Source organism: Python bivittatus, unplaced genomic scaffold (genome assembly GCF_059951505.1).
Source record: "Python bivittatus isolate LINGU-HERP-01145 unplaced genomic scaffold, Pbiv_v1 ctg000080_np1212, whole genome shotgun sequence".
Taxonomy (NCBI): Eukaryota; Metazoa; Chordata; class Lepidosauria; order Squamata; family Pythonidae; genus Python; species Python bivittatus.
Genome location: NW_028277035.1, coordinates 22,444,378 through 22,470,396, shown reverse-complemented (window position 1 = coordinate 22,470,396; position 26,019 = coordinate 22,444,378). Strand labels below are relative to the sequence as shown.

The following is a 26,019-nucleotide window of genomic DNA, read 5'->3' as shown; positions in this document are numbered from 1 at the left end:
TGATTTATCTTTTTACTCCATGTGATAGACCACCCCCAAATGAAGACTCTGACCAAGTTATAAAATCCCATAAACAGTAATAGAGTTAAAAATTTAACTGTTCCCACAACATCACACCCAATCTGCCACATGTTGGAGATAGTACAAGCTTCCATCTCATCCCCAAATGCCTCCAGAACAGCCACATTTTTAAGGCTATTTGGAAACTTAATAAAGGGGGAATGGTATGAATATGCTGGGGGAAGTTATTCCAGAGAAAGAGCCTCATCCCAACTGAAAATACTCCAGATAATCTACTTCATCTAGAATTCTCTCCAGCTGCAGCCCTGTTGTATTCTAAACAATCTTTCCTTTTGGAGATAGTTTGATAGTTGTCCAAAATAGCCAGGTTGAGTGATGGCCTCTTAAGGAGGGGGTCACTACCCCCTCTTTCAAGAAAAGTGGCATAATCCCATAATCACCTAAATATGCATCAACCAAACCTAGCTTCCCATCCGTTCCCTTGTGGCTTTCATTCATCAGGTAGTACAAGTAAGTAAAGCACAGGTGTTGGCACTAACATTACAGAAAACTCTGTCCACTTCCTCAGGACTCTCAGGCTCAAACCAAGCCAAGATGAGTTTGCAAGATGAAGTCTTTACTGACTCAGCTGGATTTGTCTAGGCACTGTCCAACTCCATTTTCTCTCTGGATGCTGTGCAAATTCATTACAGTAGCTCAGGAGTCAATTTTCCAAGCTAGTTTTCCATAAACAATGCTGCTGGATGGTTATCAACAGATGTGATAATGGCAGAGAATTAAGAGAGCTTTACTAGGCTGACTGCCATATTGTAAGCTCAAAAATAAGGTCTTATCTATGTTTACTCATATTCACTCTGTTTTTTGTCAATCTTGTTCTGGATGTCACTTCATCTCCAGGAGCACCTCAGTAAACCAAAGAGCTCCCTTGGATCATCAGACAAGAAAGGCTGCTGAGGGGCAATCCTGTGGAACACTATAGCCAACCTAGTGCTTCAATGTTCAACAAAGCCCTTAAGAGAACTGCCCACCAGGGCTTCAAGAAAAGCCCAAAGTGTCTTTGAAAACCCAGAAGATGCATGATGGACTTAGGATAGATCAACTGAATTGATCTGTCCTCCCTGTGGAGGTTCATTGTGCTGGTCAACTCCATGGAAACCAGAGAATAATCTGACCCTGACAAGAACATGTCACAGGTGTTCCAAAGACAAACCCAAATCTAATGTGTGCCCCCCCCCCATGTGGATTAAGTGTGTGGTCCATGGTTGTCATGGTGGTCATGAACTTATGTGTCACCTCCAACCTCCACCTCCTCAAAGCAGCCCTATAGGGGACTTCACTATCAGCTGTGGTGAGGTCCAACAGCTTGGGCAGGGATAAAGTTGTGAAGCCAGTACAACAGCAATAAACCCAACTTGTCACTTGAACCCAACTTTACAAACAAGGCCTCACATCTGACTATATGTGGAATAGATTCTCTGAGCACCTACAGAATCTCCCAAAAGACAACAACCACTCCTCCTTTCTTGCCATGGGATCATGGCTGATACCAGCACCTCAGAATGGATGGAGACATCTCAGAGATAGGAATATCCCCTTACTTTCCAGGCCAGGTCTTCACTAGTATGAGTTGGAGTCCATTATTCACCAAAGCTCACTACCTCTCTTCCAAGACAAGGTCAGGAGGCTGGAAGCAAGGCTGGGGTTGGCCTGCCCCCTGTCATTATCTCTTCCTGCCCGTCACTATCGCAATATTTTCCCCCTTCTCTATACCCTCTTCAACCCTATCCAACCCTCCTCTCTCAACCCAACTCACGGAGACACCTATCTCATCCCATCTGTTTCCAATCTTCCCATTTCCATCAGCACCCAAAATACACCATGTCCATTTGCAGCCTTTTCCACCTACCTACTCCACCTTCCAATCCCAACCTCCAGATGCTGTTCTCACCCAAGGCTAAGCACCCCCTGCAACCCAGAGAGAAGTGCTCCATTACCTCCCTCCACCTCTCCCTTGGGACTTGGTTCACATATCTGAAAGACAGCCAACATTCTTTCTCCTTTCCAGATCAATCCAGGAAAGCAATTGAATTTCTAATTCATTGTATGATATAAATAATGGATTAGATGAAAGCGAACAAAAGGAAACTTAATCTAGGTAAGACCAAGCTGCTTCTGACCAGTAAAAAGTCAAGGATTTTGGGCTCAAAATGTTTTGTAGTAAGACCTAGTCCTACGTATCATGAGCTCACTCTTAGAATACATAGTCCTGAAATGAGGAGGCCTTAAAGTGTCTGTGAACTTCTGTTGACTTCAATGTTAACTATCATGGACTGAAAATCTCACTTTTTTCTTTCTCTTTCAAACCTGGGAAGCAAATCTTTTTGCTTCAAATGATTGTTTACAACATCATCGTCACTCTCTTTCCTATTAATAATCTGTGACTCATAAACAGTTAGCCAGGGCCCAATGAATTAAATACTTAAATATATATGATAGCACTGATTATGAAAGAATGTTAAGCATAAACTCATTATCTTGTCCCCATGGAAACTAAAGCTTCTTTTTAAAAATTGCAGCATCTTAGCTAGTGATCTATTATGAAGAATAATTTTTTCTCCTTCATCTATTTTGTTGAATAACTTAGTTCAATTTCCTGTTGGAGAAATGAATAGAAACCAGCTGGATGTGTGCCATCTGCACATTTGACAGTGGCAGAAAAGGACTAAGAAAAGAAAGGGTGTTAACAAAAATAAAAATTATAGTAATTAAGACCTGGAAAACAAGAGTAAGACATTATCAATGTGTGACAAAAATGGTTGTATATTGATGCCAGCCCTGGGCAAACTATCAAATGGGAGCAGCAGAGAGAAACCCGGATTTGTTCCTGCTAGAAGACATTATTTAACAGCTTCACTTCTGATTCCTGTTGCAGCACTACTTTTTCAGTGAAGGAGCATGTAAAATGGAGCCAATTCTTGAACAACTCTAGATCTTAATCAAGTTTATATTATCTATTGCTCAGCTCTTGGGCAGTAACAATGAATCAAATGGATTGGTTTCTTATCTTTGAAGAACTGCAATGCCATTTCATTTGCATGACATATTTCTGGTTTGTTCTTGTAAATGCTATTTCCTAGCACATAAACAAAAATACAAGCAAATATGCTGTCTTGAAGGATTATCAAGGAAGGTGATCAGTCTAAAGAGTCATTATGATGACTGAGGTCAATTTCTGAGTTCCTGAGTTCATTTTTTCTGTGTCAAAAAGGAAAATATGTGAGAATAATTCCCACTACCACATCATTGCATTTAAATTAGCACTTTTGCCTTTCTGGCTCATAGCAACCATGAACATGATTTAGATTTAGGCTTTATCATGAAGGAAGAGGATTAAACTCTCTTCCTTGCATTCTACCACAATCAATATTGCACTTTCTGTGGATGAAAGAAAAAGAGTTGAAAATATGGAGCCATATATATAAATAACTTACAAAGTCCAAATGAACAGTTGTGGTGTTTCTTCTTTTTATATACTACAGAGAAGGGAATCCTATGTCTACATTTGAGCAGCCAATGGGATCCAAAAATCCATTTGATCTCTGTATACTGTATATTAATAGGGATTTCAGTTGTCTGTCAGAGAGTCTTTGTTGCCAACCCTTGAGATCTGCAGAAGAACAAAACATCTTTAGAAAACAACTGTGAGGAGAAGACAACTTTCTCAACCCCTGTTGGTTTGAGCATGCTCAGTCCACAACTGAAGTTGACTAGAGAGTTAAGAAAATTAGAAGCAGTCAGAAAACAAGCAGTTGCTATTCTGAAGAGGGAACGTTTTACACTGTCACATTTTGTGGTACCTCTCATTTGCTCTACCTCTAGCAATGAATTGAGGAAAGAGTCAGGCATGCAGCTAGTATAGCTTGCCTTAAGATATCACTTTTTCAAAGTATGCTACCTTCTTAGTGACATTTAATAGTGCAATAAGTGCATATTAAATTCTATTTAATTTTCACAAAGCATAGACAAATGGACCAGTCATGAAACTATACATACAAAATGAAATATATAGTTTGGGCTTTACCAAATGGTTGATAGATGCCCCTCTTTTTTATGTAGGATATAATCTACATATAATCTATTATTTGCATAGAACTTCAGCTTTTGGGGACATTATGTAAAGCAAGGATAATCCTGGACTAGAACATTTCCCCCTAAATTCTAGCTGTTTAGATGGAGAGGTAATTTTGTACAAGGGATTATTTAACCATGTGAGCTTCTATTGGCAGTCTGTCAGATCATGTTAAGAAAGAGGTTTGCTATTAAGGATTCAAAAGTGTCTGTGACTCACATGACACTGGTTCAGAAGTGAGCTGAATTATATTTTCCCAAAGTGAAGAAGAACGCAATTCACTTATGAACCAGTTTAGATCTGCCGGTTTCTAACAAAAGAAGACCTTGCTATATAGCAGAACATCTTTGTTATAGGAATTGACAGAAATAGTATACTGTTTTCTAATAGGGCTTGCAAAGTTCAAATGGAAATGCATCAACATTCTGATTATTAGAGAAAGATCAATTACTACATTTATTAGTGACTGGAAATCCCTTATAGACTTTTTGCTGAAAAAAAAATGAACTGATGATTTAGGTATTTGATTATTAGAAAGGGTAGATTATGGAAAGAAGGAAACTTTGATGTACCTTAGAGAGAAAGGGTAGATTTTAAAAAAAATATCCTTCCTTTATTATTTTTATAAATAACTCAAGGCAGCAAACATACTGTACTTAACACTCCTCCTCCTATTTTCCCCACAACAACTGTGTGAGGTGGGTTGAGCTGAGAGAGAGCAACTGGCCCAAAGTCACCCAGCTGGCTTTCATGCCCAAGGCAGGACTAGAACTCCCAGTCTCCTGCTTTCTAGCCTGGTGCCTTAACCACTAGACCAAACTGGCTCTGGTAGAATATAAATATGTTTATAACTGCTGTTAAGAAGATTGGAAGCCACTCCTTTATTATTCTTTCTTTTTCTTTTTCCTTCTTTTGTGTCTCTTTTTTATTTCTTTTTCACTTTTCTATTGCTTTTCTCTATTTCTCTTATCTTTAACTTAATATGCAATTCTGTTTAAATTAGAAAAAATATCAGCAATAAAAATGCAAAGAGGTTAAATTGATTGACTGATTATGTACCATCAAGTTGGTATCACTTCTTACTATCCACATAGCTAGAGCTTCTCCAGTATGATCTGTCCCAGACCTGGCCATTCAGCTCTTCCAATGGTGCAACCATCACCACTGTAATTTAGTCCATCCACTTTGCTGTTGGTTGTCCTCTTCTCTTTCCTTCTACCTTTCCCAGCATTATTGGCTTCTCAAGAGAGCTAGTCTTTGCATAATGTGCCCAAAATAAGATAATTTGAGCCTGGTTATTTGTGTCTTGAGTGAGAATTCTGGATTGATTTGTCCTATGATCCATTTGTTTGCTTTCTTGGTTGTCCAAGTTATTCTCAGGATTCTTCTCCACACCAAAGTTCAAAAACATCAATACTCTTTCTCTCCTGCTTCTTCAAAGTCCAAATATATTGAACATTTAAGACTAAATCACTAATTTATAAAATTGCTCTGCAGAGATATGAAAGAAAAACATGATGATGCTGCTATCTGTTCAATCATGTCCAATTCTTGGCGATCCTATGGACCAGTTCCCTCCACATATTCCAATCTTGTATGGCTTCTTTTAGTTGTTTTATGCTCTGGCTGGTGTTGGCTTTGATGGTGTCTAGCCACTGTGTTTTTTGGTGGCCTTTTCCTTTTACCGCTGACTGTTATGAGCATCATTGCCTTTTCCAGTGAGTTTGATCATAATCACCAAAATAAATAAGGTGGAATTTTGTGATTTTTGTCCTCCAATGATATGTCTGGTTTTATATGCTCCAATACTTGCTTGTTTGTCACCTTTGCTGACCAAGGAATGCACAGAAGCCTTCTGCAACACTACAGCTTGAACAAGTAGATTTTCTTCTTGTCTAGTTTTTCATGGTCCAACTTCCACAACCATAGGTAACTATGGGAAACATGATAGTGTGTACTAATCTACATTTAGTTGCTAGGCTGATGTCCTTGCTTCTCTGTACTCGCTTCATGCTCATCATTGCTGTGTGATTCAATACTTTATTTCTGGACTGCATTCACTGCTTTGATCAATCTGTGAAACTAGGAAAGTGAATTCTTGCACACATTCGATCTCTTCACAATCAATGGTTATTTTGACATTTCCATCCCTCGCAGTGGTCATGAGCTTGGTTTTGTTGATGCTCAGGAAGAGGCCAAATTTCTCACTTCCTTCTTTAATTCTTTTGATCAGATGTTTCAGGCCTTCTTTGGTTTCTGAGAGGAGAGGTGTCATCAGGATATTGAAGATTGTTGATGTTCCTTCCTCCAATCTTTATTCTGATTTTAATTCTTCAAGTTCCAACTTCCTCATGATCACTTCAGCATACAGGTTGAATAAGAAAGGTGAAAGAATGCAACCTTGCACTACTTCTTTCTTTTTCTTGAACCAATCAGTGTCTCCATATGGTGTTTGCACAGTGGCTTCTTGATTTGTATACAGCGACTGTATCAACCTGACCAGATATGGTGGCACCCTTAGGTTTTCTAGGGCTATCCACAGCCTTCATGACTGACACAATTAAAATCTTTCTTGTAGTCAATAAAGCAGATGTAAATGTTCTTTTGATATTTTGATATTTTGATAGGGACGCGGTGGCACAAGGGCTTAATGACGCTGGAGTTTGCTGGTCAGACATGGTCGGCACTCCAGTGGTTCGGGCCCAGCTCCGGGGGATGGGGTGAGCTCCTGTCCCTTGTCCTAGCTCCTGCCCACCCAGCAGTTCGAAAGCTATTCCATCTGCGAGTAGATAAATGGGGACTCCCATTTAGATGGGAGGAACCGGCGGTGCTGCGCAGGGGAGCAAAATACTGGTGCTGGCTGAACTCCGAATGCAACCGGCATGAGCGACGATTGATGCAAGCGGCGAGAAAGATCTATGGAGGAGGAAAAAGCCCGGATGACCCCCTAGTGACCCCTGCTGGTCACATAGTGTAATAGATATAGCACTAATTGTAAGATTTGTAAGATTTGTCACTGTTAGGTTTATATATATGCTTTGTGAGCTGCCCAGAGTTCCCCATTGGAGGGAGATGGGCAGAGAATAAATCGAATGTATAAATAAAAAATAAAATAAATATTCTTGAGATTTTCCCATAATCCAGCGTAGATTTGCAATATAGTCACAAGTGCCATGACCCCTTCTGAAGCCAGCTTGAATATCTGGTTATTCCCTTTGTATGGTCAGTGCCAGGCATTGTTGTGTGATCTTAAGGAGAATCTTGCCACCGTAAGGGATGAGGGCAACTATGCAGTAACTGGAGCAATCCTTGGAGTCACCCTTTTTTTGGCAACGGAATGAACACTGATCGTTTCCAATCCTGTGGCCATGTGTACATTTCCCAAATTTTCTGGCACAAGGCTATGATGGTTGTGGGTGGTACAGGCCGCAGCCATTCTAAGGGATGCTATCCACACCTGGGGCCTCGTCGTTTGACAGTTGGTTCATTGCCCGCAAGACCTCTTCCTGAAGAATGGCTGGTTCTATTTCTGCTACCCTTTCCTCATCATCCTAAGAAGGCTGGGCCTCTTTGTGGCTGGCATACAGCTCTTCTGTATATTCTCACCATCTGTTCTTAACATCTTGTTGGGCAGACAGTTCTTTCCCTTGCTTGTTTTTGATGATGCTTTTATGAGCAGTAAATGGTGTTCGAATCCTTTTGACTTGTGCAAATGCATTCCTGGTGTGGCCCTTCATGCAGTCCTCTGCTAGTTGCTTGTGATGCTGGTCCCAATAAACTTCATTGCCTTTCTTTGCTGCTCTTTGGAAATCTGCATTCAATCTCCTTGCTTCCTCCTGTTTGCCTGCTCCTTTGGTTGCTTTTCTTCACTCAGCTATTCTGATGGTTTCATCTGAGAGCCACTTGCACTTTTTCTCTGGTTCCTTGTATGGTATGTGTTCAACTGCTGTTTCAGTGATTGAATTTCTTGCCACAGTTCGCTGGGCATCTTCTCAGCAGTGTCCAGCATTTCAAACCTATTTTTCACCTCAATTACCTATGTGGAAGGGATTTTGGTGATGTCAAACTTCTTTGGTGGTGCTGTCTTTTTGATGTTGCATAATTTGGCTCTGATCTTAGCCACCAACAATTCATGATCTGAACCGCAGTCAGCACCTGGATATGTCTTGACAGCAAGGACTGCGAAAAACATACTCAACTATAAAATAAAGTAATATAAAATAACCCATAGATAAATTTTTATATCGCATAATTTGTTTCTAGTCACACTGAATAATACTTGTCGTGCTTTACTATCTATGTTTTAATAATACAAACTTGGAAACCAAATTTGTCAACTTTAAAAATGACTTTATAGCCTCTGAGAAGAAATAAAATACAAGATTTGCCTGATTTACCATGGAACTTAGTAAAAATGGAGCTACTGTGAATGCAAGTGACAAATTTTATCATAAAATCAGGAGTACAGGAGCACATGGCCCAGTTTCATTTGCTCCTGAATGGCAAGGACAAAGTCTTTACACTGGTATCTTCCTTCCAGTAAGGCTGAAGACAGCACATTAAAATATGATAAGGTAAAAGCCCTATGATACTTTGCAGTGGCAAGATTGTACAGGTATTTAGCTGGGACAAAAAGTTTATTGAGGTTCCCCTTCTCAAACCAAGGAAAGCGCCTAGCATGATCTTGCTGCAAATTGATGTCCATTATTTGCTGCTTGGCAGCTTCATTAGCTTTGAGAAAACCTAAAGAACAAAGGGCTGCTATAGACAAGCCAATATATTGTAATTTTGCCTTGAAGGTCTTCCAACTTGTGTGCAATAGTATCAACAGGGCCAGGCCCTTGGGGAATAATGTCAGTAGGTGAACTTACTTATCCAAATTCATCCTCCTATGGAACTAAGGCCTTTCTCCAGTCAAAGGGTAGCATTGAGGACACATTGAGGGACCTGAAAGATAGCTCTAAAGAACAAGATTGAACTTGTAAATGTAGGCCTGTGCACCATAAAACATTTTTGCAACTGCCTTACCCTGAAAAACCCTAACTGCAGAGGGGTTATGCAAACCCTCATTTTGGAAAAAGAACTGAGAACTATGGCCACACACATCTGGGAAGACTCTGTAGCATCTATGATCTGTGCCAACTAGGAATGTGAGTTCTGGAACACGACATCCAGATATCTAAATATTTTAACTTGCTCTACTTTATGTCCATTGATCTGCTAGTTGTATTTAATTAAACACTTAGATAAGACTGCGACATTGATCTCTGAATAATTTATCATGAGCTTTTCTTTTTTTTTCAGAACAATAGGAACCAAAGCTCAGAGGGCCCTTTTCACTCCTACAACTGAAAGTGAAAGAATGTCTGCAGAGTTGGCATGTAGCAAGGTAGGATTCTCTCTCTTAGTCATCATTGGAGGTTGGAAGCTAGGATTAGAAACTGTTTGGACCAATACATTGATATAGAAGTTAAACAGAAAGTGGATTAATATACAGCCCTGCTTCACCCCTTTGTTTGAAAAAAATGGGCATGTGAGATGGCACAGGAGACAGGATACACCCTCAAGCAGGTGATTTGAAATATATAGAGAGAATTCTATATGCCTGTGTGGGTGCTGTAAATTGCACAGGGGGAGAATGGAGAAATTAACTGGCCACAGGGCCCTTTTTGTCCTCTCCTAAAACTGCAGGAAGGCAGCCCTGACTTCTTTCAGAGGAAGGAGTCCTTCAAAGCAGACCATCCCTCTAGCAACGTAACACTGGCCATCCTCTTGTCTTTCAAGTTACAGTAGTCATCTCTCCTCTTCTAGAAGACAAGCTGCATCAGCAAACTCCCTCTTTCAAATCAAGCAGGTACTATTAGTATGATGTCCTGTTAGCAGTCTCTGCCTTCAAGCAGGAAACATTGGACAGAAGGTCACAGTGGGCCATCTGCCCATTGATACTACCATTTGAGTTCCCAGTGCTCAATCTCTTTTCTGAAGTTCAGGTAGCAGGAGGAAACAGCACCCAATCATTCTTTCTCACTAAAGCAAATTGCAGTCATGCAGACATCATTTCTTTTTCTTTCTTCTTTTTTTATTCCACTCCATCCCATGTTCTCTCTATCAATTTCCTGATTCCAAGGCTCAGTTTCTGCAGTATGGATCTTATTGGGCTGGTATATACTTCTTTTGTAATTTATAACCCTTTCCTGGCAGAACCAGGAGCAAATGGACACCATTTACTTCAAGTGAGCGCACATAGGCATGCATCCAGTAGTCTCTCTCAATAATGCAGAGAAGCAGCCTCAGGAGCAAGGAGGAAAGTTGATAGGCAGGTACTCCAGCTATCATTAGGTTCATACCTTTGAGGGCCATAGGATGCCCTGGTACCAAAATGGGTAGAAATAAGCAAGGTGGGAAAGGAATATTGGCAGCAAGCCAATACTAAGCAAAGCTTGATGGAGAAACTGACATGACTACTCCGGTCCCTTTGAACAGTTAATGACATTCCTGTTTACTGATCACATCAAAAGGCTTTCTAGAAGCTCTGAGAAATTCTCTTTTTCCTATTTTAAATCTGGGACTGACAACTTCAGCTTTGCATTTGCTTTTAGGTTCAGAAGTAAGAGGGCTCTCATTTGCAATGCTTCCTGGTTTCATGTTCAACACCAGATATGGAAAGAAATATTGAACTGGAAAGTGTTTATTGAACCAGCAATGATTTTCAAATGTCTTTCACACAGTTGTATTAACAGGTGTAGCCCATCCTTATTTTACTGCTTCAAGGAGAAGAGGGAACAGGAGGATAATAAATTAGATGGAACATAATGGTTATTAAAAAAAAAAAAGAACCATTATAACATGGAAGAGCAGGCCACCTTAATTATGGAGCCCAGAATTCCTTTCTCACTACACACTGTTTGAGTGTGCCATGTTGCGTGAACACAGCAAATGTGTTTTCTTTACTCAGGTTTAGCGTGTTGCATGGGCCCAGGCAGAGTCCTGCAGATAGCTCTCACTCATTATTTGAATGTATATTTTGATTTGAAGGTGTTAGAAAGGATTGTTTCCATTGTGGCAAATGCTGTTTCCAGCCTCAACTAGAAGTATTTTGCAGATTCACTTTTACTTCTGTCATGAAAACCTCATTGTAGTACCATTGTAGGGCTGCAGCATTATAAGGAACACACATTCAGTTAATCAAGACATAAATTACCTCTTGAAATCCCCCATCAAGTTTGTGGGCAGACAATTCGGAAGGACAGACCTCTGAATTTGTCCAGGATGGAAAAAGAAATTAATCAACTACTTCTCAAGAGCAAGACTCACTTTTAGCAATCACAGTAGTACCACTAATGTACAAAACCGATAAAAGGAGTTCCTTCGTGATGTTTTTTCTTTGAATTGTATGAAGCCAGGGATGCTGCAGATTGCTACAGTGGGGACCATACAATGAAAGACAAGACATTTCCAAAAATTCTTTGCCTAGGAGAAGATAAATTCTCCTTCAAGTTGACCATGATTGCTGATGGCTATATGGACATATTAATACAGCTTTCTTTGGAACAATATGAAGTGATCTGCCTTTGTTTTCTTCAAGATTTCTGATTGTGCGTAGGTTTTCAAGTTCAGTCAAGTTGGCTTAGTTACCTTATCACTAAATACATTAAGTACAAGAACATCACATTCCACCTAGGAGAATTAACTGAAATTCTCTTTGAAATAATTTGTAACGAACATTCTCTTTTATCAAAGTGAATGTGAACTAATATGAAAAAAAAATCAGGAGAATTTTTCTGCCTTGTCACTAATTTCAGTTTCCATGATTTCCTTTTAATTTAGTTGTTGATGGTGGATGGATATAAACATTACTGAAAAATCAACATGTATAACCAATAATAGTCATATTCTCCTTTCTTCAACAATGTTGGTAGATACCCAAGTGAGGGAACAGGTTCTCCCGGAGAAGAACAGATACCTCCTCTCTCATTCCTGCCTGCCTATACGCAGATCCAGCAGCATTTTGATGTGTATATCAAAATGGGCAAGATGATGGGTGGAGTGTTGCCCTTCTTGTATGTGCATCAGTGTCTCATGCACAGGTTCAGAAGGAGTGGGAGCCTGCATTGTTATGCTCTGCCTCCATTTTTGCAAATGGTGATTCCCTTTCTCCCCCACAGACGCTGCTGTGCAACTCATCAAACCAAATGGACTTTTATCTATCACGATATAAATAAAACTCTAGTATGGTCTGGTATAATCTTTAAAATGTGAAGATGACATTTTAGAGCAAGGGAGGAAAATCAGTTACTTCAGATTACTGTGCTGCACAAGGCTGTTAAAATAAAGAGCCATTAGGTTTAGGGATGTCTTTTCTTTAAGAAGCCCAATATACCTTGGGATCATAATCTGCATGAATCCTTGCAGTTTTATCATCTTTATATTTTACTTCAGTGAGACTGTGGGTGCAAGAAAGGTTGTGGATGCATTTTTGTGTATGAGGAAGAAGCAGTCTCTGAATATATTATGTTTCACCTGGAGATGTCAGACATTTTATGACAAAGATATTTCAAAGTGCTATAGCTAATAGAAAACCAAGCCATTTCCATCTCTCTATACGTTTTCCTACAGAGAGGGAAAAAAGTCAATTTCCCCTCCCTTCTGGGTGTGTATTATTTTCTTTCTGTCTCCATAAGTCTAACACCAGCCCTTGTGGAGCAGGGTGGGTGGGAAAAGACTCATATTTGCATATTGTCACCTCTCAGCTTTTGGGCTTGGTGCCATGACTTTGTTACCATGGAAATTAAATGGGAATGAAGCAATAACTTCCTCCTGAATTCTGCAGACAAGCACTCTGAGAAGAAAGTTTAGCTCTTATGAAACCTTGGGAAACATAATGGAATAGAAAAGTCGAGATTTTTGATGCTAAATTAAATTAATTGCAACATAATCTAGAGAAGTATATACTTGGCTGCTGGGATGGTGCCTTTCATAACAAATAACACACCTGCTTTGTTTTATTTGGTATCTACTTGGCATGCAAATGAGCAGAAAATCTTTTTCCAAGGAGATGGGACAAGCTAATTCATTTTGCTTTGGCTTAACTGAATTTCTCCCATTAGTTCCACTGCCTGTTTATGCATTTCTCTCTCCTTTACTGTCCTGCTCAGTTGGGGGTATTGATGTCCAAATTAGATGATGGCTCATGTCAGAACATATAAAGGAAGATATAGCTGCCTGATACAGAACTTCCCATTCCAGAGCTTCGGCTGGTCCTGGCTGAGATTTTTGGCTTGGGTTCAGGACCATGGCTAGCGATCACACCATTGGGATAAGAACAAAAGGTTAAAAGTAAATTAACAATGGATCTTACAGCCTGGTTAGAAGAGTTTCCATGCAAAACTTCACCACCATCACTACCATCAAATTATTCTGCAGCTGGATTTTTCAAAGCTATGGCATTTATAACATACATGAATGGGAATTATGAATTATGTATGAAGTATTTTACATCTGATGGGCCCTTTGAAAGTGGAAGGCAGTTACTGATATAATTTGGTCCTCTGGTTCTTTGTCCAGCACCCATCAGTTTCTTAGTGTTATATTGATGAAAATAAATGACTGCCATAAAATGAACTGTAAAAACCTGAAAGGGTACAATAATGGCAGAAAACAATTCCTTTTTGTCTTTCAACTTTAAAAGCAGATGACTTTATAACACATATAGGACTGCTATTTAAGAACAGTCATCCAAGTAGATAGCTAGTTGGATCCTACTTTTTTTCCTTAGTCACATTAACTTTCCATCAACTCTTATTTCAATCCTCCCATTATCTGTGTGAAGGTAGATCTTCCTCAAGTCAAGTTCAACTCATGGTGACCACATGGACATGCCTATGTAATTTCTTGCAGGATATAGAAATGGTTTGTCTTTGCCTTCTTCTGGGATATTTTTTCAACTTCTCAATTTAGCCTACAGTCCTGGTAATCTCTTCAAATCTCCCATCCAAGTATCATCTGGCCTTCTAACCCTGCTTAGTTTCTGAGCCCAGACAAGATCAGCCAAGTGCTGCTTATGTGAGTGTGCAAAATTATCACACAAAGATACACATCTCCCCTCCTTAATGTATATAATGCCTTGACTCTTTTCATGATGTGTACCACTGAAACTAAATTTTGAGTAAGTGCATGTCATAACATCCAACAATATTGGCCCAGTTGACAAGCTTTCTTGTTCTTTGCTGACAAATGTGGCAATTTTGTTAGAACAGTATGAAAAAAGCTGATCCCATCAAACTTCTACAGCAAATGTAAAGTAGTTTATCCAAAACAGCTTCCCAAGGTTCACTACTTCACCAGATTCAATAGAAATGATTGACTTTTGCTCTGTGCTTCATCATGAGTAGCTCTGCAAAGACTCCAGAGCAGAAGACTCCAAAGCAGAACTCTGTCTCAAGCTTTGTCATACTCCTGCCTCTAAGGTAGAAGTAAAGAAAGATTTGCTTCCTCCCCATTCTTCCTCCCTCCCTTTCTTTAACAGAATCCACTCCTTTTGAGGTCAATAGAAGTTACCTCCTACAGTACCTGAACAAGCATAGGTTAGCAGTCTGATTACGGGCATGACTGGGAACCGGAAGGTTTTTGGAATCAAATGTTTCATAGCTCCTCATGGCAGGCATCTGACTTTCCCTCAGCACAACTCATTTTTCTGCTTTCTGAATAGTGAACTGCAGTATTGGAAAGACTCACTCTTAGAGGCTTCTTGGGGATGGGGAACCAGATTTTCCTCTCCAAGGCCAGATCTCTTTCCATCTGCATTCAAAGTAGAAAATCTAAAGAAGCCTATGGGCCCTGGGACATTCTCTAAAGGACCACAGGGATTCAGTTTTAATTTTGTGATTTCTTCCAGCCATTGTACTATCACATCCACCAGAGTCTAGACTTCATTAAAAGCTGTGTTGAAAGCATGGGCAGTTGAAGAATTTTTTTTTTTTCAGGGAGTGGACAAAGCTGTAGTCAAAGGTGATTGTCTTCATGCAGGTAGCATTCACTGCTGCAACATATTGCTCTATTTTTCCTGTATGTGTGCTGTTTAATCTTTGAGGTAAGATCACTTTTTCCATAAATCTGGCAGTTTCATGACTTGCCAGGAAAAGGATTCCAGGTTCTAAACTAGGGACATGGGGATTAACCTTGTTATAAATTATACCTTAGTGCAACTAGCTTAGGACGGTTTCAGTTGACTAACAGCAGCTCTCCAGGTTTTCCTAGATTACTTGGAGCAGCCAGAGATCAGAAGTGGGTTCTTCCATCTACAAAGCAGAGGCTCAACCCTTCACTGTATCTTAGGAACCCCAGACCTGGGGTCAGTATGTTTCTGGAAGCCCTGTTGTGCTTTTTGACTGTTATGGCTGCTGTTTTATTGCCTGGGCTGTTATGTTTTGTTATTATATTTTTAATTGTTTAAACTGTATATGTGATAAGCTGCCCAGAGTCTTTTGGAGGGAACAGCTGTAATAAAGCTATTAAATAGTATCAGTAGTTATAGTAGTAGTAGTAATACTGATGATAATCAGTCAGAGGAGAGTTGATGTGGAGTCAGTGTGATCTTTTCCAGTAGGGATGGGGTGAAATGGATATACTTGGCCCAGTTTGAAGTGCTCTTTGCTTCTAACCTGTCAATCAGCCATGTTTTTTATCAGCTTCCATAATTCACCTTTTCCATTACTTGAACGCCAACATTGCAATATAGACAGGATAGGTAGATGAATAAATAAAACTTTATTGGGGCCAGAAGCCAGCAAAGTTGCAATATATTCTCTTGGAAATTTTCAAATAAGGTTGTTGATTGTGCTGCCTACTGTACTTTGCTTGTACGTAAATAAAGCAAATATACATCATTTGTAGGAAAAAGTGAGCATACATCATAAACATTGGCATCTATCAATATTACCTGGTTTGCACATGCCTAGGAACGTACAAGGCCTGGCTTTTATCACACATTCCTAGTTTACAAGCAAACTCATGTTATAAAATAATATGAATATTTTTTATTACGGTCACTGACCAGAATTGCAAACAAAAACACATTAAAAATAAAAATAAAGTAAAAAACAAAACAAGATAAAATATTACAATTGGTGGTGGGTTCGTCAGTGGATAATAAAAGTCTGCCTAATTTTACAGGCAGTATAACAAAATTTAGCTACCTTCAAGGACAGTGAATCATACTGAGCTGATAACAAAAACTGCACATAAAAAAGATCAGAATTTCCCAGGTGTTTTACCAGGTAAGGCATTATAAGGTGGGTCCTTGAGCCCTTATAGAGGTACAGTATAAGAGGTCATGAGCTGTAGTTTCAACAGCCCCTTGTCTACAGGGGCACAGCCTCAGCTTATAGGGGACTTTTTTGCATCGGCCCTCTCCCCTCTGCTGTGGGGAGAGCATTGAAGCGTGCTAATGTTAGTGCTCTTCAGAAGTTGGAAACAGTTATGTGGTGTAAGTATCTCTCTGGTTTGTAAAAAGGGGCTTGACTGCTGAGAAAAACATTCTTAGGTAGAACAGACTGGTCCTGTTGGGCTTCTAGGTCTCCGATATGTTGTTTAAATGCGCTGAGTGCATGATCATAACCCATATTTAGGAATGCCTCCCTGGAAAAGCCGACATGATGATGTTTTTGTGAGATTGACCTGAACCATATTGATCTGTAATTGTCCTCAATAAGAGAAGAACCCAAACCTGTGGGAAAGAACATTGTAAAATAACTGGATCATTCATTACTGACTTCCTTGTATCATATTCCTTATTCTTTTTTTTTTTTTAATATTCTTTGCATGCAAAAAGAAAAGAAAAGAAAAACTACAAATGCTGTCATAGCCATACAAAATAACTTTATTCAGCCTAATTTTAAAATAAATCATTAAATCTTCACCAGCTTCTCCACCAAACATTACATAGCTTGCCAAGGTATAAAAGATCATTCATAATGAACATAGAAATAGCAGTTGTGAGAGAGAAACTGATATGTGTACTTTTATGACAGGTTCCTAAGGACTCTAGGCTGAGGAGAATGAAATCAGTACTCAGTTGTACACAGAATATTCGGGAAGTAGCTTCTACCCAAAGCAGCTAGAAGGGCAGGATGTATTGTTTGTTATTTATAAGGGGAGAAATCTGCACAAAAGCCTTTTAGCAAAGCCACGAACAAGAAAAAGAAAACTCTCTGTTATAATGGGATTTTGGATTACAATAAACAGTTTTAGTACAGCCTCAGGATCCATGCCTCTTTAACTTTTCTTGTGGCCATATTGTGTTTTAATCACATAAGAAATCTGCAGATATATCACCTTCTTGAACCCTCTCTGTTGTGCAGTTACACCCTCGTAACCATGCATAACCTGGGTGATATCACATTTCTTGTCCAAGTGCTAACTGGAGATCTTCAAGTTCTCTGTTGTTTTTTTCATTGTTCCTTATATCCAAATTGCCCAGCTGGGTAGCAGTCTGTAACTAACCTTGGTTCACCTCAGAAAGCTAAACAGGATCAGACATGATTAATACTTGGATGTGATAAGAAACTTACAAGACTTCTTTGAATGAGACTTTATATTAGAGTGGACTTGGATTGTACTGCATCGCAGACAGAGGATATCTTTTTCTCTGACAGCATTAGTAAGAAGAAAAAGCAAGCTATAAGAAGAATGTACAACACATTTACTGCCATTCCACAACCACTTCTTTACTATTTGAAAAAATACAGATTATTGTTTTGTTCAACACTGAAGTCAGAGTTCCTGGAAGAACTATGGAATTCTATGCGTTAAGGCAAACTCTTGAAGTATTTATATTATATATACAAAAGTTCTGTAGATGTACACATAAATACATGTATGTATGTGTGTGTGCATATGCACAGATACACTGGTGGTATTACAAACTGAAAACTGTGTTTCAAAATTACTAAAATCTTCTAGCTATTCCAGAAGCTATGGTTGAAAGAAGAAAAGCAGGCTTCTTTATCCTGATGAATTATAAGCCTGTTTTTTCCCTAAGTCTTTTATTTAAAAATTGCTCTGAGGTAAAAGAGGTTCAGAAGATAAAAAGCATTCTAGCTGATTCCATACATCACATGAATCTTTAACGAAGACTTTGTTTATCTTCTGCTCTAATACAGTTGCTTAGAGAATGTAAACATTTTGATCTGCTTCTGAGCATGAACAAGAGGACTGTTAGGACAAAATGTATTACCTGACATGCTAAATATCTTAGCTGGGCCCAGACATTGTGTAATTGTGGTTAATTCCCTTGTGCTTGGGATTTCCTATTTGCAAATGAATAGACTAACATGTTTTTCAGTGACATATGAGTTTTGATTTCCTCCAAAGTACTCATGTGCACAGAAATATATTTTATTGTATTTTTAGAAAGCATATGTATGATATTTTTACACTTATATCCATCTTGTATTTCAAAAATAGAAATGAAAATATCCATCAGTTTTCCTTCACCTGGAGCCTACAAAGCTCATAGTTGTTGGAAAATATGGGGTTTCAACCAAGCCAACAAGCACAAAGGGGGGGGGGGCGGCTTCGCTGCGGCCTAGCTTTGCTGCTTTGTGTGGGAGGGGCTTGGAGCCCGCCTTTTTTCCTGTTTCCTTCATTTTCCTTCTCTTCTCCTCATGGCTCTCCACGAGGTAGGAATGAATCCTCTCTCCTCCTCAGGGTTTTTGTAGTAACATTTCAGAACCCCAACATTGGGTTATGGGCCCAGCGTATCAGCCCAGGAGGTTTCTTTGGTCTTATAGCCAAGAAACTGCTTGCACATTAAAAAAAAAAAGGGCTCAGTTCAGATATTTTTTTCTCTCCTTTTAATGGAGAGGGAGGAGGGGCTTTCCCCCATCCCAAAGTTGAATGAAGACAATTTTTCAGCTTGGCTATACAGACTAAAGCTACGATTGGACTTTCAGGACAGTCTAGATTGTTTAGATTCCCTTCAACCACAACCAGTGGATTCTGAGGAAGCCAAGAGATTATGGGAACAGAAGAACAAAAGGGCCATGATTTTAATTTCTAGTTCACTACCTGATCACAGACTGGCAGAAATAAAAGATCTTCCCACTGCCAAAGAAATGATTGAGAACCTGAGGACATTATATTTAGAAAATGATGATCAGAAGATTATTTCGTTACTGAAGGAACTGATTGCATCTAGTTTTTTAGAAGATGAGGATATTAACAAGCATTTATTGAGAATGCAGTCTATCTTTGAAAGGCTGAGCACAATTCAAAATCTCATGAATGAAAGACTAAAAATGGCTTTTCTACTAAGCTCATTACCTGACAAATATTACCCTTTTGTAGCAGCGCAGAATTTACAAGGGATGAATTTGTCTCAATTGTTTGAAGCAATTAGAAGTGTAGTGAGGAGACAGAAAAATTGTTTTTATTTTCATAAAAAGTCAACAAAAGTTACCTGGCAGAAAAAGGGAAATGTGAGCAGAAGCCATTGATTGCTCATCAGCAGAACAATAAACCCATTGTTTGTCATTCCTGCAACAAGCCAGGGCACAAAGCTAGATTTTGTAAAAGCAGAGACAAAAAGGATTTTTCAAAAGGAAGGAATTCCAAAGAAAAATTAGCTCTGTGTACAGTTTTCAGAGCAGAAAATGCTCTTGGAGCTAATTCTAATGAAACCAAAAGTCAATGGAACTTAGATTCAGGTGCAAGCCAACATCTTTGTGGGAACAGAGATAACTTTAGTGAACTGAATGAATAGCCACAAGGGAACATTGCTCTTGCTGATGGGAATTCCATCTCAATAAGAAGAAAAGGAAAAATACCCTTGAGATGTTTTAATGAAGAAAAAACAAAGACCTCATAGTGACAGATGCATATTATGTACCACAATTGACAACCAATTTGCTGAGTGTGTGGTCATTAAACAGAAAAGGTTTCAATGTAATGTTTAAAGCCAATAGAACATGTGAAGTAACCAGTGGTAGCCAGATTTATGTTACAGGCTTTGAGAAAAATGGAGTGTACCAGGTGAACTGTGAACAGCCACCACCAGATGTCAGCCTCTCCTGCCAACAGCAGCAGAGAAAGAAGGACATCAGTGCCACCATATGGCACAAGTGGTTTGCCCACAGGGACTCTGATGCAATTTTTAGAATGAAGAAGGAAAATATGGTAAGAGACCTTGAACTAAGCAATCGCGAAAAATACCAGTCAAAGTGTGTAGTGTGCATCAGAGGAAAGGCAACAAGGCCTGCCATACCCAAACAAAGGGAAAGGTGTGCAACTAAACCACTTGAACTTATCCAGACTGATTTATGTGGACCTCTTCAAGCATCAACAGGTGGAAACGAATACATAATATGTTTTATAGATGATTTTTCCAGGTATTGTATAACCTACCTGATGAAGGAAAAGTCCCAAACTGGGGATATACTGAAGACATATGTTGCTATGGTAAGGAATAAATTCAACCAGACCCCTCAAGCCCTTCAAAGCGACAGAGGCAGTGAGTTCATTTCTAACACCATGCAGACATACCTGACACAACTAGGCATAGAGCACAGATTAACCACTCCTTACACGCCAGAGAGTAATGGAGTCGCAGAACGAAAAAACAGATAATTGATGGACATGGTAAGGTGTATGCTGTTAGAGGCAGATCTACCTGACAAATACTGGGCAGATGCTGTTATCGAGCTACATACTTACAAAATAGATTGCCAACCAGAGCCAATAAGGTAACGCCTTTTGAGCTTTGGGTGAAAACCAAGTGTCAAACATTTAAGAGTGTTTGGATCTAACGCCTATGCCCACTTACCAAAAGAGAGGAGATCCAAACTAGACCCTAGAGATGAAGAAAGGGTCATGATTGGCTACGCTCCAGGAAGCAAGGGATACAGAATCCTGAACCCAAAGACGGGAAGAGTAAGCATATGCAGAGTGGTATACTTTGATGAGAGGGAGAGAGGCTGCTGCACTCAGGTGGATAATGACCGTGGAGAAACCAGCAGCAGCAGTTACCAGCCTGAAATGTTCAGCCTGACACCAGAAGATACAACCACACCAACCCAGAGGGAGATGGAAGTCCAGGAAGAGACTCCACCAGAGAGAGATGATGAGGCCGAGGATGCAGAAGAGAGTGAACCACCAGTCGTTGCTACTGAACCTGCTCTGAGACGCTCATCACGAGTCGACCCAACAAAGGAGTTCCAGCTGACAGACTTACCTACCTCACAAGGTTGTCGCTACCAAGTGAACCCGCATCGTGGAATGAGGTGCTGCAAACGCCAGCAGGTGAGGCAAGTAAGTGGAAAAGGGCAGCACAAGAGGAGCTAGATGCTTTGTACAAAAACAAAACATGGACTTTAACTAAACTACCAAAAGGCAAGAAGGCCATAGGTTGTAAGTGGGTGTTCAAGGCAAAACAAGACGAGAATGGCGAAGTACAAAGGTACAAGGCCAGATTGGTAGCAAAAGGCTACTCACAGAAATATGGACAGGACTATGAAGAATGTTTGCTCCTGTTGTGAAACACAGCACAATTAGAATGCTTCTAAGTCTAGTAGCATCCAGGAACATGAACGTTGAACACTTAGATGTTAAAACTGCATTTTTACATGGGAGATAGAAGAACTTTACATGACACAGCCTCCAGGCTTCATTAATCCCAATACCAAGCATCTTATTTGCAAGCTTCAGAAGGGGATTTATGGCCTGAAGCAAGCAGCCAGAGCGCGGAACAAGAAGTTAAACCAAATACTTCTTGACCAGGGTTTCGTTCAAGGAAAAGCTGATCCCTGCCTATACACAAGACACAGAAATGGGATGGATGTGTATATACTTTGTTATGTGGATGATTTAATGATTTGCCACAATAACAAGAGGGACTTTAACAATATTGTTTCTCAACTAAATAGAGAAGTAGAAGTGAAGCGTCTGGGCAATGCCAGCTACTACTTAGGAATACAGATCGAGAGAGAAGAAGATGGGAGCTTTCTTCTAAGTCAGAACCAAAAGATTCTAGAACTGTTGGAAAGCTTAGGATTGCAAAATGCCAATCCTGCACCTACACTGATGGAGACAGCTTTCCACAAGCAACAAGAACCCAGCGATCTCCTACCAGAGAACAATAAATATAGAAGTGCCATAGGAAAATTGTTGTATCTAGCCACCACCACTAGACCAGACATTGCAGCTGCAGTGGGCATTCTATGCAGAAGGACAAGCACGCCCACACAGAGAGACTGGACTGGTGTCAGGAGGGTGGGAAGGTACCTAAAGGGGACCATGCACCTAAAACTAAAACTGCCAGCCACTAAGAATCCTAGACTAGTGGGATTCACAGATGCAGACTGGGCAGAAAACATTGCTAACCGTAAGTCCACTAGTGGCTATGTATTTTTCTGCGGGGGTGGAACAGTGAGCTGGGGAAGTCACAAGCAAAGCACAATAGCACAGTCTTCTGCAGAAGCAGAGTATGTGGCAGCAACAGATGCATGTAATGAGACTGTGTGGCTTAGATTATTGCTTGCAGCATGGGTATAGATGAACCAACCCCTATACAAATCTTTGAAGACAATCAGAGTTGCATCAGACTTTCACAGTCAGAGAAAGTAGGTGGGAGAACTAAGCACATTGATGTAAAGTATCATGTGGTGAGAGAGTTGCAACAAGAAGGGTTAATCAAACTAAACTACTATCCCACAGGAAACATGACAGCGGACATCTTCATGAAGCCGTTGTCAAGAACAAGTTATCAGAAACTAAAAGAAAAACTAAATATTGTGGGACACAGAGACATGCAAGGTTGAAAAGAAGGGGCATTGGAAAATATGGGGTTTCAACTAAGCCTGTCTCACACAAGCACAAAGGGAGGGGCGGCTTCGCTGCAGCCTAGCTTTGCTGCTTTGTGTGGGAGGGGCTTGGAGCCCGCCTTTTTTCCTGTTTCCTTCATTTTCCTTCTCTCCTCCTCATGGCTCTCCATGAGGTAGGAATGAATCCTCTCTCCTCCTCATGGTTTTTGTAGTAACATTTCAGAACCCCAACAATAGTCAGTAGTTGGGTGGGAACTATGAAAAATATAAACCAGCATACCTGGAGGTAGTTTAGGAAAGAGAGATGTAGATAATAGTACAACTATAGAAAGGGTAACAGAAGCAGCAGCAATCACATGTATCTTCTTTATAGAACCCTAAAATATCTTCCAGAACAGTATGATCTTATCTCCATCCATCATCTAAAAGTAATTAGGGAGAAAGAAAATAAGTCCCATATGGAGAATCATCCAAGGTCTTCCTCCTTGGGCCACCAACATTATTTCTGAGTTCCAAAAGTCCAATCGATTGCCTGTAGTTTGAGGGAGGGTTGTTCATTGGGAGTATCCCAACCAAAGCTGAAATTGTAGGATCAGTTATGGTTGGTCCTGGGTATTTACTCAGCAAGCATCAAGAGTACCAGGAAGGCTCCTTTCAGGGTGAACAAAGATTTTTCACCTAGTTCCATCTTTATTCCAAGAAATGGAATAAAGTTGCTTCTGCTTTCAAGAGAGATTTAATTTTATTCTAATTTGTATCTTGCTGAGTTGCTGAATATGGAAGGTCAATAAAAGTTTCATGACAAAGTGAAAAATATTTGGGTGAATGTCCACATCTTCCCATCATGAGGTGCCTTGGGGACAGTGAAATCTCAGGGGGAAGATCTGCACTCAGCTTCTCTTTATAAATAAGTTCCTCTCTTGTTCTGCTTTCTCATTGTTAAGTACCCAGAAAGGTCCCAGTTTATTTGTTGACACAACAGTAAGCATTCATGGTAAGCCAAGAAATGGATTTTCAGTGGACATCTGCCAGGAGATGACTACTTGGAAGTTGCCTTGAGGGCCCCAGGAGGTTCCAAAGTTGTTTTTCCAGCCTGCTGTTTCCATACATGGCACAGGAAATCAAAAGGAAGAAGCAGTGGGTTAGAAAGTGCATTTGCTCTTGAGTTTATTGAGTCTGAATATTTTTATAATTATACTCCTCAGATTGTATATAGCAGCCTTCCCCAATGTGGTACCTTCTAGATTTATATGAAATAGCGGCTGAATTCTAGGAGCTACATTCCCAAACAAGTGGAGAGGACCAGGTTGGGAAAGACTGTTCTAAATTAAGCAAACTTTCTGCAGTTTTCAATGCCCCCTCTATACCACATCATGGAAGAAAATTGTGATATCAATAAGATAAAAGCAAAGAGGCATTTATTATCTGATGATGTTTTTTCTCCAGGCTCTTCCTTGTTTAGAAGTGTCCAATGAAATTACATGAAAACCTCAGGGTTGCAGATTCCAGAAATCTAAATGACAAGACCTCCAAAAGGTTAATTTGCTCAGGGGGAACCTAGCTGTTCTGGTATTTCTTGAATGTCTCTCCCATACATTTCATATCACACACCTCAAAATACAGGTCTCCCAGGGAAGTTAGTCATTTGACTATTGCTATCCTGGTTCCAGCTCTCTAGGACTAGGAATAAGCAAATATGCTTTTTTTGCTTTTCTTATCTCAAAATTATTTTCATCAGTAGTTATCCATGTGGTTTCTTAATAGGTTTTATTTTATAGCACTTTCCACTCTAAGCCCTTGACATAAATTTTGTTGATGTTTTTAATGGTGCTTTGCTAGAGTGTTGGTGCTGAGGCTGAGAACAAATGTCTAAAGCCCTCCAAGGAGATCATAGCTGAGAGGAAATGCCAACTTCCCAAATTACTATTTATTCTGCAATCATCCCATGATGCACTAGCCCACAGCATTAACTCCACCAAGCATAGGAGGAGGATATGCTACAACTGAAGGTGGGGTTCATGAGTATATGACTTTTATCTTTTATGGTTGCTATATTTTTTATTCTCTCGACCCCCTTCTCTGTATATGTGTGTGTGTAATATGGGGGGGGGGGGCGTTCTTTGCAGATATCATTTTATTTTATAATGAGATTGTTAGCTGCCCAGAGCCTTTGGGAATGGTCAGCATGCTAAGTAAGTAAGTCAGCAAATAAGTAAATACATTTCTGATATCTGAACTCCCTGGGTTGGTTTGAAAAGGGTTTAATTAAAGCCCAAAGATGCTAGAAATTCAAATATTATGATTTTAACTCAGGCTCACTTGAAAGCTCAGTGAGCACAATAGGATTTTGAAGTAGTTTAGGCTAGATTCAGTGAGAGATCAGAAGTCCATAGTAATTGATTTTACTGCATCTTGCAGGCAGAAAAGACAGAAAAATAGCATAACCGAGTCCTGTGCAAATTTGCTGGCTCCCTAACCAAAGTCGAGAATTGGTTTTCACATGTGTGCATGTTTGCTTGGTTTCTCTACATCTGTATCGAGGATAACTAGCTGCTGAATGAAATGACTTTAAAAAATGTATTTAGGCAGTGCCATATGCAATGAAAATGCTGTTTATGGTGTATAAGGGTGACGCTCCATCCTTATACACCATAGTTAAATAATCACTTACAGTAACTTGCAACCATCGTGTGAGGAACTAGCCAACGTACTAGCCATTTCTGAGAACTTGGCCAGTGTTTGAAAATGCATTATCTGAGAGTCAGATCCTTAGGAAATCCAGAATACTTGGGAGAGTCTAAAGTTTCCCACAATCTGGGTGCTGTCCAGTTATGTTAATTTTAACTTGCAGCATTCTTAGCAATGGTTGCCTGGCTGGGGAACTCTTGGAGTGGATGATCACACTTCTGGAGAACTGTAGTGCAGGGCATCCTTAATTTCATTTTTAAAACATCAATTATCACAATTGTTTTAAAACTAATCAGTTTAAATTTATGACAGCAAACTGTGAGTTACTTTTGAATCTGCACTTCAGAGTGTGTGCAGATTAAAGAG

General features: G+C 39.8%; 1 protein-coding gene across 6 annotated transcripts in view; it reads left to right on the top strand.

Annotated features, from left to right (window-relative positions):
• Positions 1 to 26,019, top strand: part of ADRB2 (adrenoceptor beta 2) — a 138,642-nt gene that overhangs the window by 66,840 nt on the left and 45,783 nt on the right. For 2 of the 6 annotated variants that reach the window (XR_015794737.1, XR_015794736.1), the window contains exon 2: positions 9,455 to 9,539. The exons of 2 other annotated variants lie outside the window; for them this stretch is intronic. Coding sequence is in view for 2 of the 4 variants with exons in the window: in XM_088133666.1 (XP_087989792.1) it covers positions 9,463 to 9,539 (77 nt within the window). In the remaining 2 variants the exon portion in view is untranslated. The remainder of the gene's footprint in view (positions 1 to 9,454; positions 9,540 to 26,019) is intronic. 2 more of the 6 variants (XM_088133666.1, XM_088133665.1) reach the window with 1 other exon arrangement.